Source organism: Pantherophis guttatus, chromosome 14 (assembly GCF_059756535.1).
Source record: "Pantherophis guttatus breed Tessera chromosome 14, ASM5975653v1, whole genome shotgun sequence".
NCBI classification, from domain to species: Eukaryota; Metazoa; Chordata; class Lepidosauria; order Squamata; family Colubridae; genus Pantherophis; species Pantherophis guttatus.
Window position 1 is genome coordinate 20,102,283 of NC_142076.1, and position 15,337 is coordinate 20,117,619.

The window sequence follows — 15,337 nt, forward strand, 5'->3', positions numbered from 1 at the left end:
TTGTTAGATAGAATAGGAAATAGGAATAAAAACTAGACCAGCACTGGAAGGGACCTTGGAGGCCTTCTAGTCCAGCCCGCTGCTCAAGCAGCAGAACCTATATATATATAGGTTCTGCTATAGTATATATATATACTATGATGCAAAATGAAGAGCGCTGGACTCCAAATCCCATAACTCCCACGCCTGACTTAAGGACGATGGGCGAGACAGCCTATTATAGACACTCCTTTCTCCATTCATAACCTTCTCGCCCGGGTGACGTCACGGTCCCTTTCCCCTCGCGCCCAATCACCGCCCGCTCCGCCCTGACCCTGGGAAAACCCCGCCCCGCCGCTCTTTCTCTCTCTCTCTCGCTCTGTCTCTCAGATGATTTCCTCCCGCCCCTCGCCCGCTGATTGGCCCCCGGTCAAAGCCGCCACGCCCCTCTGCGGGTATTTCCCCGCCTCCCTTGCCACGCCGACCAATCCGCGTCCGCTCCGCCCTGACCCTGGGAAAACCCCGCCCCGCCGCTCTTTCTCTCTCTCTCTCTCTCTCTCTGTGTCTCTCAGATGATTTCCTCCCGCCCCTCGCCCGCTGATTGGCCCCCGGTCAAACCCGCCACGCCCCTCCGCGGGTATTTCCCCGCCTCCCTTGCTACGCCGACCAATCCGCGTCGGCGTCGGGGCGCGAGCGCCGCCTGGGCCTCTCCCGAGGCCCCGCCCCTTCGGGTGGGCGTGAGGGCGAGGACGGAGGGAAGGTCGCGGCGGCTGAGGCGGCGCCTTTCCCGCCCGGGCCTGTCTGAGGGGGCCGCCGCCGCCGCCGCCTCCGCCTCCATGGCCGGGGTGGTTCGCTCCCTGGGCCGCTGCCTGTGGCCGGCGGGAGGCGACCCCGGGGTCGAGGCGGCGGCAGGGCCGGTGGAGCCGGGCAAGGAAAGCGGCCTTCCCCGGGCGTCGTCTTCCCCGCCGCCGCCGCCGCCTCCTCCTCTTTCTCTCCGCCGCCGGGAGCTGGAGCGTGAGGCGCGTCGTCGGAGCCGCGAGATCGACGCGCTGCTGGCCCGCGAGCGCCGCGCCGTCCGCCGCCTGGTTCGGATCCTGCTGCTGGGCGCCGGCGAGAGCGGCAAGTCGACCTTCCTCAAGCAGATGCGCATCATCCACGGCCGCGAGTTCGACCAGAAGGCGCTGCTCGAGTTCCGAGCCACCATCTACGAGAACGTCGTGAAGGTGGATCGCCGCGTGGCCTCCTTTCCTTTTTTTTCCCCTTCCCTGGCCACGCCCCCCTCCCCTCCCTGGAAAGCCCCGCCCCTCCTCCCCCGCAGGGTGGTATTGAGGGGAGGGGGGAGTCTCTCCTGCTGGAGCCAAGGGTGGGGGGGGGTTGGACTAGAGGACCTCTAAGGCCCCTTTCCCGACCTGTGGGGGGGCCTGTTGCCTGCTTTCCTCACCCAAGGATGTTTCTTTCAAACGGGGCTCCTGCACATGATGCTTTCCTTGGGGGTGGGAGGGGAAGTGGGGGGGGTCACCTGTCCCCATGTTAAGTAGAGACCCCTGGATAGGCTGCCCTCCCTTGGAAAGAGGGATTTGCCCCCCCCACACACACACACACAATACACTTAGGGTCAATACATACGCACACACTTAGGGCCCCTATGACCCACACACACACACACTTAAGCCCCCTCCCTTAGAAAGATTACACACCCACACATACTTAGGACCCTGTAACCCCCCCCCCCACACACACACACTTAGGACCCCTCCCTTAGAAAGAGACATTACACACACACACTTAAGCCCCCTCCCTTAGAAAGATTACACACCCACACATACTTAGGACCCTGTAACCTCCCCACACACACACACACACTTACGACCCCTCCCTTAGAAAGAGACATTACACACACACACTTAAGCCCCCTATGACCCACACCACACACACACACACACACACACACAGGACCCTTCCCTTAGAAAGACACACACACACACACACACTTAAGCCCCCTATGACCCATACACACACACTTAAGCCCCCTCCCTTAGAAAGACACACACACACACACACTTAACCCCTCTATGACCCACACCACACACACACACACACAGGACCCTTCCCTTAGAAAGACACACACACACACACACTTAAGCCCCCTATGACCCATACACACACACTTAAGCCCCCTCCCTTAGAAAGACACACACACACACACACTTAACCCCTCTATGACCCACACCACACACACACACACACACAGGACCCTTCCCTTAGAAAGACACACACACACACACACTTAAGCCCCCTATGACCCATACACACACACTTAAGCCCCCTCCCTTAGAAAGACACACACACACACACACTTAACCCCTCTATGACCCACACCACACACACACACACACAGGACCCTTCCCTTAGAAAGACACACACACACACACACTTAAGCCCCCTATGACCCATACACACACACTTAAGCCCCCTCCCTTAGAAAGACACACACACACACACACTTAACCCCTCTATGACCCACACCACACACACACACACACACAGGACCCTTCCCTTAGAAAGACACACACACACACACACTTAAGCCCCCTATGACCCATACACACACACTTAAGCCCCCTCCCTTAGAAAGACACACACACACACACACTTAAGCCCCCTCCCTTAGAAGGAGACATTACACACACACACACTCACTTAGGGCCCCTTGAGAGCCCCCTTGATGTAATGAGTCCTGCCTTGGATTGGGAAACCAATGGGGTGATTAGGGACCCTTCCCCCCCCCCAAACGCCCAACCCACCTTCACAGGGTGGTGGCCTGCTATTTAGCTTTCTTCACATCCCCCCCCCTTTCCAACCTTGCAAGATTTCCTGGTGGTCTCATATCCCCCTGTTAAGTAGAGACTTCCGGGTTGAATAGGCTCTGCCCCCCCCCCCCTCCCCTCGGAAAAGAGGGATTCTCCCCCTCCGGATGTGCCTCCTTAAGAGCCAGTTTGGTGTACTGGGTAAGCGGCTAGACTAGAAACCAAGAGACCCTGAGTTCCAGTTCCTGCATTGGGCATGGAAGCCGGCAGGGGATTAAGGGCTTGGCCTCTCCCCTCATCCCAACCCACCTTGGCAGGGTGGTACCCTGCTATTTAGCTTTCTTCACATTTTTTCCCCAACCTTGCAAGATCTCCTGGTGGTCTCATATCCCTTTATTAAATAGAGACCTCCAGGTTGAACAGGGTCTGCCCTTTGGAAAGAGGGATTGGTCAGTCTGCCCTGCTTCTCCCCACCCCCCCACCCCAACTTTGCCTGCAGGATTTTCTGGTGGTCTCCTGCCCCCCACAACAGAGCTGTCCAAGTTGGAACAGCCTATTCCCCAGCACCCACCCCCTTGTGCTCCAGGTCTGTGTAAGGGCTAAGCAGCTAGGCTTGAAACCCGAATTCTAGTCCTCCCTGAGACTAGGAACCCACCCACGGAGGATTTCACATCCTTCTGTCTTTCTCAGCCCACCCATCATCCTGAAAGTCTGTAAGGACTGCATTTCCATAACATTAAACTAAAATGTAATTTCCAGCATCCCATGAGTGGATTCAGAAAACCACGAGTAAATGACCCATGGATTATCGTGGCAGCCATGTTTTTATTAAAGTTCCTGGAGGAAAAAATAATTTATTTTGGGGGGGGGGGAATGTTACAACATTTTCTCCCCACCACCCTTTCTTGAGAGCTCAGAAGACATCTAATTCGACATGTGCCCATGTTATTTCTTAATGTGCACGGGGCAGTGAAAAAAGGATATACACACCCTGTTAGCTGCACAGGCTTGTCTTCAGATATGGCTTCCCAGCCTGAGGGTTAAAAAAGAAAAAAACCTGTTCTAAATCTTAGGAATCCAGACTGTTCCTCCTGCGAACCGATCCTAGATTATTGACCTAAACCACAGTTTTTCCTAAGAAGGAGGGGGAAAAAAAACAAAACATTTGTTTATTCCGTGCAAGGTTTTGCTGGACCTCTTCCTGTGCCTTAAAAGTGAGACTTAGCAGAAGTTTGTCTCCCAACAAGCGTGGTCGTCTGCTGCAGGTGTTGCAAAACTTAATTCTTGCCTTCTTCGCCCGCAGTAGCCTTGCTGTGTTGGTGGTACACTACTACCCACAACAAATGGGAATTTTATCTTTAAGAAAACCACATCCCGGCTTAATAATAAGGATGGAATTTGGCTCTCAGAGTTGTCTAAAATATCTTGGAATGTAGAGCAAGGGAGAACTGGCCAAGTGGAGTACACATGGTTCTATTAGTGTGTTAAAGATTGAGCATAGATGGGCAACATGGGAGCTAAAGTGTATTTCTCTGTTTTTGGTGTTTTTTTTAGGGCTGCAGGGTTTTAGTCGATGCACGCGACAAACTGGGCATTCCTTGGCAGTACGCGGAAAATGAGAAACATGCCATGTTCCTAATGGCCTTTGAAAATAAAGCGGGCATGTTCATTGAACCCTCCATGTTCCAGTTGTATGTACCAGCTCTGACCGGCCTGTGGAGGGATTCTGGGATCAAGGAAGCTTTCAGCCGCCGAAGTGAATACCAGCTGGTGAGTAAACTGAACCAAAAGCAAACATTCCGTGTACAACCCCTTCACTTGTTTGAGAAGGAGCATCTTGTAGCAAGAGAGGTGGTGTTAGTTTATGGTAGCCAAAAATCAGGAGGAATCTGGTTTTTTAATTAAAAAAACATGCAGTATTGTGAGTTGCAGCTCACTTCATTAGCGTGGCTTTGTTGGGTTGAAGAGAAGAGAAATGGCTCGTGAAATCATAGAATTTATTCATCTGAAAATATGTTGCTAGGCTCTTTCTGGATTTAAGGATTATCTTATAACTTTCAGGCTATTACATGCTGAAAGCTTCGGAAGCTGCTTCTGAAGTAACAAATGTGGGAATTTCGGCACGGGCTTTGAACTGGATCTGAGCTTTGTTTTAAGCAGAGAAATTCATAGGGCATTATTAATGCCTCCTTTGTTTTTATTTGTAAATACAAGAACAAGCTCTCAGAGAATTGTTTCCCCACAAACCGGACCACTTCCTTGTTAAGCAAGAACACATAATAACATTATCCTATGAATGCGGTTCTACCACTTTTAAATTGGTTAGACTGGAAAGAAACACAAAACTCTGTCTGTGACTTTGGGTCTTTGGCCTTCTACGGAAGATTGAAAGTTGCTTCAAAATAGCTCATAACAAATTGGAGGAGTATATTATTGACATACGTGTCGCTCCAAGATTAGCAGAGAAATCCTCAAACATTCAGGCAGAAGATCATGTATGAAAACCCCCCCTCAAAACAAACAGCCAATACAGGCAGATCTAGACGTACGACCATAATTGAGCAGAAATTATGATCATAAGTCAGTTCAGTGGCTGTTCAATAGATTATCACTTGACTGACCCAATTCTACAGTGATTGTTAAGTGAATTGCCAAGGTCACTAAGCGAATCTATGGTCGTTAAGTGAACCCATAACCTGTAAAGGGCTGCTTCTTTTTTTGCCCAAAACCTGAAATAAGTTTGGTTTACTTTATTGTCGTTGCACCTCGTACAACGTGTACAAGGTGTACATTATAATTATAAAAACAAAATCCAAACACACATCCTTCACATTCTATACAATTGAATTAAAACTTCCTAAAGGGTGTGTGGCTTACGTCATTGTTTGAACTGACGTGACGAGGAGGAGTATATTTCTGCTGCAAAGGCTAAACCCCAAAACAGTCTAGCTTTCAAACCTGTGAGCGGATCATCGGACTCGGGCCAAGAATCCTAAATTACCTCCTTGAGAAATGTAAGCATGAAATGTAATCAAGATCCTAAGGAAACTTGAGTTTGGTCCTAAATCCATTTGTAAACAACCCAACAACTTGAGGCTTTGTGAAATCCATCAAGTCAAGCTCAGCTTTTTCATAGCCATGTCTCTTGGCAGCAGTGCTAGCCCACTCTGCCCTTCCAGATGTTTTTCCGTTTTACTTCCGTGTCGTCACAGGATATGAGGTTCCATGAAAGAACCTCAACCCCCCCCCCCAAAAAAATAATTCTATACATCAGCAGTTAAATCGCCTGTTTACTGCCTAACCCGAACTGCAAATTAAAAATACCTAAAAATTAGTTAAAATACGGAAGATCACTTGTTTGAGTAAAGCGTACCAGATATTAGCATCGTATTGTCGCAATTGTCTCTGTGCCTAGCTGAGCTGTGAACACATGGACAAAATCTAGGAAGTAGTGCGAGGTATTGCTTTGGGGGATGATAAAATATGGTTTTATTTATTTATTATATGTGCTATATAATAGAGGCAAAATCCAAGGCTCTTTGTAATACCCAGTTTGAGGACCCAGTTTGTGGGGGCAATAAACTGACTTTGTATAAATATACAAAAGAATGAAGGCTATTGCTTAGCACATTGTAAGCCGCCCTGAGTCTCCGGAGAAGGGCGGTATATAAATCAAATTAAAAAAAAAAAAAAATACCCCTGAATAAGATGTTGACACGTTGATAGCACAGGTAGTCCTCGATTTACGACCAAAATTGAGCCCAAAATTGGGCTTCTGCTGTTATCTTGTGTGTTGACCGTTAACATTTAAGGAACTGTGCAATATAGAGAACGAGGTGGAAATTCACAGCATTCTGTGTGTTGTAGTTTGAATTTGGATTCTTTTTTAAAGGAACCCTATACTAACCTTGTAGAGGTAGTCCTTGACTCACAACAGTTCATTTAGTGACCGTTCAAAGTTACAACGTCACTGGGAAACGTGACCTATGACTATTTTTCTCACGACCATGGGAGCATTCCCATGGTCATGTGATCAGATGCTTGGCAACTGGCTGGGGTCATGGGGGGGGTGTCACCTTTTGCGACCTTCCGACGAGCAAAGTCAATGGGGAAGCCCGATTCACTTAACAACCGTGTGACTGACTTGACACCTGCAGTGATTCACTTAACAACGGTGGCAAGTAAAATGGGGCAGAATTCACCGAACAGATGTTTCGCTTAGCTCAATTGTGGTCGTAAGTTGAGGACTCCCTATGCTATCAAAGTGTCAACATCTTATTCACAGATATTATTATATGGCTTAGCTCAGGGGTCGGCAACCTTAAACACTCAAAGAGCCACAGCAGAGGGATGAAAGAGCCACATGCGGCTCCAGAGTCGCAGGTTGCTGACCCCTGGCTTAGCTGAAACGCAAGCTAGGACCTTATTTTTTGGGGGGAAAACCCAATCCTTTTACAGTAGTTCAGTGTTACCCGTGGCCTTAAAAAAAACCCCACCCCTTGTTCGCTTAACTTCAGTTTGTTTCCATTACCTCCCATGGAATCTTCTAGATCCTGCCCATAAATGGCAGTTGTCACAACACGGCGAGGTGATGCGGTGCTGTGTCTTGAGTTACGTGGTGTTGGCGTGTGGGTTTATTTTATTTACTCTTGTTTTACTGAACACTATTTGTGAGCCGTCTAGGATTATCTTGCCATCGGATAGATGGCCATATAAAACGTGGGGAGTCCAGGGGTATGTTTGACGCACTTTGGGCAGAGATCACCCCTGAGCATTTGAACTCAGAATCCATCTCTCAAAAGGAGCATGTCTGTCTGTGGGCATCCATTCAGAAAGCATGGAGCCTTTGCAGCGATAATTCTAATTTTAGGCGATGGTGAGAGATGAGGGCTATTTATAGCCCTACCGGGGCAGGAAAACTGCTCATTCACAACTATATGTCACTGCATTTGTGGGGTTATAATTTTGCGCTGGGATAAGCCATGGAGCATAGCTATCTGGGCAGCTGGCATGCATTAACAAGAGATGTGTTTTCAGTCCTTGGCACTCGTAGTTCAGGGGTCTCCAACCTTGGTCACTTTAAGACTCGTGGACTTCAATTCCGGAACTCTGGGAGTTGAAGTCCACGGGTCTTAAAGTGGCCAAGGTTGGAGACCCCTGCTCTAGTTAGTATTTTTGTTTCCTTATATAAGTAGTCCTTGTCTTAACGACCAGAATTGAGCCCCAGATTTCTGTTTTGATAGAGTGAGGCCATCGTTAAGTGAGTTTTGCCCCATTTTTACGACCTTTCTTGCCACGGTTGTTAAGTTGCAGGAATCTGACTTCCCTGTTGACTTGTCAGAAGGTTGCAAAATGGGGATCACATGACACTGGGACCCTCCAACGGTCATAAATATGAGTCAGTTGCCAAGCGTCCGAATTTTAATCACCTGACCATGAGGAGCGCTGCAACGGTCATAAGTGTGAAAAGAGGTCACTTTTTTTCCAGTACCGTTGTAGCTTCGAATGCTTGCTAACTGAAGTAGTCCTCGTTAAGTCGAGGACTACTTGCACTCTCGTATGCTAAAACGGAATATTTTTTTTTTATAGCCACTTTCTCTGTGTTTTATTAAATCAGTATGACTCACCTAGCATGTGAACCGCCTGAATTTTTATACTTTATAACTATAAATTGGACAAGCGCTCTTTTAAAGATGAAAGCAAGAAGAAGCTCCGCAGTATCGGTCCGAAATAAACAAGATAAAAACTTGGAACAATGCTCCGATGTGGGAGCTGTCTTATTTCAGGGCTGTAGTTCCCAGTTCTGGGTTTTCAAATTCCCAGATGTGGGATGACTCATGGCTGCTGTTCAGCGATGGGGACGGCACCTCCTCCTACGTCGTCCCAGTTGGCCGGACTGACTCAGAGGATGCACGAGAAGAGAGAGATATAAAGTGAAAATGAATCATCTATATTTTTATGTTAACTCTTTAGCTGTAATATATATATATGTAAGCGATCTGAGAATTATCTCACGTATAATGAAGCAATCTTCCACAGCAGTTTCATGTGGAATTGTGGGGTGTTAAAAGGCTAAGGCTGAGCAAAATATTATTTCCTTTTGTTGCTATTTGCTTATAACAAAGATATGTTTTCCCCCACCAATCCAAGGACAACTGAGAGGTTAATGATTTGAAGACATTGTTGGTATGATGGAGGGTTTAAGAATTAAGAAGTACACTTCAATCTCAGTCAAATCAGATAAGAGCACTAGATGAAACTAGAACTAGATCAAGTTGGATTAAAGTGTTCCCACTTAAAATCTGACGTGTGTAAAAATTGTGGTCTAACCTTGGATATTATTCAGGAGTTAAGATTGTTCATAGATCTGGCTGTTTTGCGTACTATATACTAATTGCCATAAATGCTGACCGCCTTCCATTCTTGTTGGCGAACAAAAGAAACACAAAGGCAAAATAACACAATAATGTAGCAAGACAAAACAATCCTACAAGGGACATTTACCAACAACTGCAGTTAAAATTGGAATATATTTTGCTTGCTTGAGAAATACAAGAACGGAGGGACCATACGTAGCTCTAAAGCAGGGGTGTGCAACCTTGGCAACTTTACATTTTGTGGACTTCAACTCCCAGAATTCCCCAGACAGCTATGCTCTTATGTCAGAGGTCTTCAAACATGGCAGCTTTAAGACTTGTGGACTTCAACTCCCAGTCTATGTCAGACTCCTCTGACATAGAGCATAGTTGGCTGGAGAATTCTGGGAGTTGAAGTCCACAAGTCTTAAAAGCTGCCAAGTTTGAAGACCTCTGCTCTATGTGTTCCTTCTGCGGAGGTATCTGAAAACAGTTTAGGGTTTTCAAGTGAATATTATGTGCTTTACTGGAAGCCACATGAAGATTGGCTTATCTTGTAAGCAATCCGGATAAACAGAGAGCAATTCACTTCTGTATTGTGGGGTTTTGGTTTTTTTTTTACTTTGTAAGAAGAAGAAAAAAACAATTCCTGCCCAGGTATTGAGGAAACAAATGAAAGAGCCATTGTATTTATATCACCAGAAGAATCTATGGTCTGTCCTAAGGGCATAAAGACAAAGCTATTTTATTTTACAGCCTGCTGTGTAAATTCTCTTCCCCAAAGTGTACACAGCTCTAGCTTGGTTTATGGACTGTCCCATAAAGGGATCATCTCAAGGCAGAGCCAAGCAGTGTAAATATGTTTTCAAAGGTTGATTTTTCCAGATTACAGTTCTGGTTCTGAAGCAATACACCCAGTTCTGTGATGATACACTTGATCCCAGCACTTATACTGTAGTTTTACATTTCTTAACGTAAACGAAATTTTGCAGAAACAGCTGCTTTGATTGCCTTGTAATTGGATGGTTCTAAAATAATTTAAGTTGACCCCAAAACGTCAGTTGGTTGGTACAGAATGCAGCAGCTTGCATGCTGGCAGATGAGAAACATTTCAGTGGGGTATTTTGGATACTACATTGGTTGCCAGTATCTTTCCGAGTACAATTCAAGGGGTATTAAAATCCTGATGTGTGGAAAACGTGGCTTTTTCAGAGGAATATTGTGCACTAAAGTCTTCAGTATGTCTTAACCATGGGACATTTTAATCTAAATATAACTCTTGTGAGCTGCTCAAGAGTTTGTTGAAGTAGGCAGGATGTAAACCATAAGTAAATACACTCTTCTTCTCTTTCTCAACAGGGTGAATCAGTAAAATATTTCCTGGATAATCTGGATCGGATTGGCCAGTTGGTGAGATTTTCTTGTTGTTTTTGTGTCATACACATTCAAATCATAGATAAGAGAAGTAATAGCCCTGTAAAATGTCCCACAAAATCATAGCACTGGATGTTTGAGCATGTGGATTTAGTAAATAATATCTCTTCTAAAGCAGACTAATAATTTCTTATATGTAGGAGCTTTTATTCTTCCTCTGGGAAGAAGAAAAAGTATGTTTTGTGCCCACTGTTTAAAAAAACCAAGACAGGATGAATGCATCCATTGTTCAGACAAACTCCCTGTAGTAGCAGTGACAGTTTGCCAGTCTCAGCATCAGAGAAACCTAGTTTATCAGGAGCTCTAGATTTTTACTGCCTAGGTTGAAAGGGTGGCACGTAACTTCAGAGGCTACAGAAACCAGGCTGCAAAAGGTTTGTACACTACTGAAATTCATTCTTCAGATTAAGTTTGCTAACCCTCACTTCAAGCAACCGAACACAAAATAAGGGGGGGGGGAATAACCTGAGATAAAAGTGAGCTCTTAACACAAACACAGACGCAACCTTGGCTTCTGAACAGCCTGTGGAAGATTAGCTTCTAGCTTATCCTTCCCAGCTTCAGTTCCAGAATCTTCATTCCACCGTAGTGTATCTAGACGCTCCCTTCGGCGGACTTAACTTCCCTTTTGAAGCGTGATCTTTCTCCTACTTCCTGAGTTTTTCTTTTTTTTTCTTCTTCTTCTTTCTGCAGAATTATTTCCCCAGTAAACAAGACATCTTGCTGGCTAGGAAAGCGACCAAAGGAATCGTGGAGCACGACTTCATCATTAAGAAGATCCCTTTCAAAATGGTGGACGTGGGCGGGCAGAGGTCTCAGCGCCAAAAGTGGTTCCAGTGCTTCGACGGCATAACGTCGATCCTGTTCATGGTCTCCTCCAGCGAATACGACCAGGTCCTGATGGAAGACCGCCGCACCAACAGACTAGTGGAGTCCATGAACATCTTCGAGACCATCGTCAACAACAAGCTCTTCTTCAACGTCTCCATCATCCTGTTCCTGAACAAAATGGACCTCCTGGTGGACAAAGTCAAGACGGTCAGCATCAAGAAGTATTTCTCGGACTTCAGGGGCGACCCTCACCGTCTGGAAGACGTCCAGCGCTACCTGGTACAGTGCTTCGACCGGAAGAGGCGGAACCGCAGCAAGCCTCTTTTCCATCACTTCACCACCGCCATCGACACTGAGAACATCCGCTTCGTCTTCCACGCGGTGAAGGACACCATCCTTCAGGAGAACCTTAAGGACATAATGTTGCAGTGAGCGAAAATGGAATCGTCTCTAGGGAAACCTAACCCCCGTTGTAGGCCGACCTGTCACCGCTTGGGTGTCTTTTCTCCGAAGATCCGTGCTGTGCCTTGAGTTAGGAAAAGCCGAGAAGCAGAAGTAGAAGAATTGCAGAAGTTCTAAGCGAGCTGCTGCATCGCTCCTCAACTAAGAACGCAACTTGAACGATAGATTTCCTCTCGGCTTTTGAAAAGCCAAAAGTGGTGGGGACAAAAAAGGGCGCCTGTGTGAATTAATCTTAATTCTGCAACAGTGCCAGAATGTTCTGGCTTCCATACCTGTCAGCCTTAAACTAGTTTTGGGTGCTGGAGTGATGCATTTGGTAATATATTTCATTTCTTCACCGAGGGTTCTTTTTAAGAGAATACATGGTCATAACTCCAAGGTCAGTATAGGAGCCAGGTGGATACCCAGAGGTTTGCCAACATTCGGGTTGCATTTGCCAACGGGTTGTCTTAGCTCTTGTTTAAGGAATCTGTCTTCAGCCTTTCCTCATGTAGGAAACCAAATCCTGGGTCGGAAGAAGATGGCTTTGTATGAGATTGTTACTGCTTGGTGAGACAGTAGTAGAGAAAATACACACTTAGTGCTTTGGTAAAACATCTTTGATTCTGTTTAAAATTAGATCTGAATTTTAAAAAAAAATTCCCTTGCTGTTTAAAACAAAAAAACCAGTGTTTTGGAGCCACTGAGTTTGGACTAAAGCAGGGATCACCAAACTTGGCAACTTTAAGACTTGAGGAATTCTGGGAGTTGAAGTCCACAAGTCTTAAAGTTCCAAGTTTGGAGACCCCTGGACTAAAGGGTCTTGCTTTGAGTTTATTCTTAATTATATAGGGGTTTACCAATGTATGTCATGATGCATTTAAAAAAAAAAAACCATAAACCCAACACTTGTAATTTGCCCCTTTAAGGCTAGAATAGAATATGTGTGAATTTGCAGAAGGCTGTGAATAACATTGATGTGAGCTTATTATTATTATTTTTTCCCCTCCATTCTAAAACGTTTATATTTAACTATGGGTGCCTTTCTTTTGTGTACAGGCAGTTCACACTTTTTGTCTACTCTTGAGGTATGTATTAATCCAACTGAAGTCCTGCCTTATCCACCCTACAATCATGATTCAGGGATAATCTTCAAGCGTGAGAAACGTTTACTGTGACTTTGGTACCATATTTTGTAATAAACCGAAGGGCTTCGTCTTTCCTATTATTATTATCTTCTTCTCTGAATGTCGGGCACCCGTTAGGGACAATCAAATGCGAGGCAATTGTCTAGGCGCTGGTAGCACAAGTCAATAAAATCTTTTGTGACTTCCAGTTAGGGCAGAGGTCTTCAAACTTAGCAGCTTTAAGACTTGTGGACTTCAACTCCCAGGATTAGCTGGCTGGAGAATTCTGGGAGTTGAAGTCCACAAGTCTTAAAGCTGCCAAGTTTGAAGACCTCTGCGTTAGGGGAGTTCTACATTTCTTTCACCACCATCCCCTGGTGTGTAGATCACTTAGATTTACACTGTCGTTTTTTTCTGGTGTGATGTTCCTCATTCTAAAGGCCACACTTTTCCATTCTGGTAGTATATTCTGTGCAAAACTGAGCTGTTTCTGAGAAGTGGGTTACATTTGTTTCTGGGTTTGAAATCAAAGTAAGACAGACTTAATCATTAAAAGGCACAGACGTTTGTTTCGGAGGCTGCTTCTTTTAAGGGCTTACCTACAGGCACACACCTGAAAGCAGTTAACCTCTGGAATCCATTATTTTTTACTGTTTCTAAATAAGATGTCGCCTTTTGCCAAGAGCCTAGAGTTTTGCAAGCTGTAAAACGGTTGTCTGGTGAAAAAAAAGGGAAACGCCTCTTAAGTTTGATGGTCAGTTTATTTTATCATTAATAGCTAATGCCATATTTATCCTTTGGAAATCCTAAAGTGGCCCAGGGACTTCCAATACATTTCTCGAAGAGTAGTCTTGCCACTCTGAACTCTGCGAAGTTCAGAAACATCGTAATGGCACATGTGTACATATTTTAATTAATTTCTTTGCCGGGGTTTCTTCGGTGTAGATGAAAATCGGTCTATCCGGTAACCTGACTTCTAAAACGGACTCCAGTAGCAGCACAAACCGCTTTACAGGTAGTACTTAAAACCTGGATTATGCCACCAGTGTGCTAATCCACTGTATTTATCAAAACTTGCTTTTTATTCTTTTTTATTTTATTTTTTCTATTGTAGAAGTGTGCCTGGCCAAATGTATTATACAGCTCTGCGTCTCTTCGCTAACCAAACAGAGCTCCTTACCAAGGGAAACAAAACAAAAAGTTTTGATAGCCAGATAAAACTTTCAATTGTCTAATCCGCCCAGTGGATCTTGCAGGCGGTTTATATTGCTTTTAGGACGTGGTTTAAGATTTTTACTCCTTCGCCTTTGTTGTAAGCTTATTCTCATGACCCTAACCATCCTCTTAAGGACTGTAATTGACATTCAATTTTTTGTGGTTGCCACAATACTTGTATACCAGCCAATCTTTATTTATTACGTTTAACGGTAAAAGCCAGCTCTAATTCTCCCTGCTAGCTTAGTCCTTAAAAAATCTATACTGTACAGCACTTGCCTATATAACATAAGCACATTTATGTTGCTGTATATTGTTCGGTTAACAACTTCTTCCTTTTTTGTAACCCAGTGCAGAAATACGACCTGATCTTTAGCCATCTAAGCCCTGTTTCTATGGGGGGGTTTTTTCTGATAGAGCCACAATGTTTTTTAATCTAATTGCCTTCATTCCTGCCCCAGATTGTTCTCTTCCAAGCACACTTGGAAAAAGGAAAAGTGGGCAGGGATGTAAAAAAACCAGATTTGAAGACAGAGCATTCGATTGTAACGGTGCCGACTAACCAGGAAACGGGTCGTATATAAAGACAATTGATTTTCAATTTATACTCCGCAGAGTTGTGTTCCAGTTTTTGAATAGCCTGGAGTGAGTTGTACAGTTTGTCCTTTGTCCAAAGAAGCCTCCGTCAAGGCGTGTCGCTCTGTGTGACTTCCCATCATCTTGGCCAGGGGCCAAGAGGAAACTCGGTGTCGTGTCAATCCCACAGTGTAGACATAAATCCACCTCCAGACGGTTTTACATCAGAATTGTTTCCGTGTAAAGCTTTCAAGAAGAACGGTTTTGGAAACAATGAGAAGGTTTCTCAAATGTCAGCCCACCGCAGGCGTTTCGTTGGAACTGCCCACAGGTAGTCCTCGGCTTACAACGGTTGACTTAGTGACCATTCCAAGTTACAGGGCCACTGGCAAAAAGGGACTTGGGATCTTTTTTTCACACTTACGACCGTTGCAGCATCCCTGTGGTCACGTGATCAAAATTCAAACCTTTGGTAACTGGTTCATATTTACGACGGTTGCAGCGTCCAAGGGTCACATGATCCCCCTTTTTGCGACCGACCTTCTGACGAGCAAAGTCAGAATCTGGAAGC

The 15,337-nt window shown here is 45.5% G+C and overlaps 1 protein-coding gene across 1 annotated transcript; it reads left to right on the plus strand.

Annotated features, from left to right (window-relative positions):
• The first annotated feature begins 653 nt into the window (after window positions 1–653).
• GNA12 (G protein subunit alpha 12) lies at window positions 654–13,076 on the plus strand. The gene is made up of 4 exons (XM_034407958.3): window positions 654–1,202; window positions 4,341–4,556; window positions 10,502–10,552; window positions 11,270–13,076. Exons 1-4 carry the CDS (start codon window positions 816–818, stop codon window positions 11,837–11,839), a joined length of 1,224 nt encoding a protein of 407 aa, XP_034263849.2. The 5' UTR covers window positions 654–815; the 3' UTR covers window positions 11,840–13,076.
• Window positions 13,077–15,337: the final 2,261 nt, after the last annotated feature.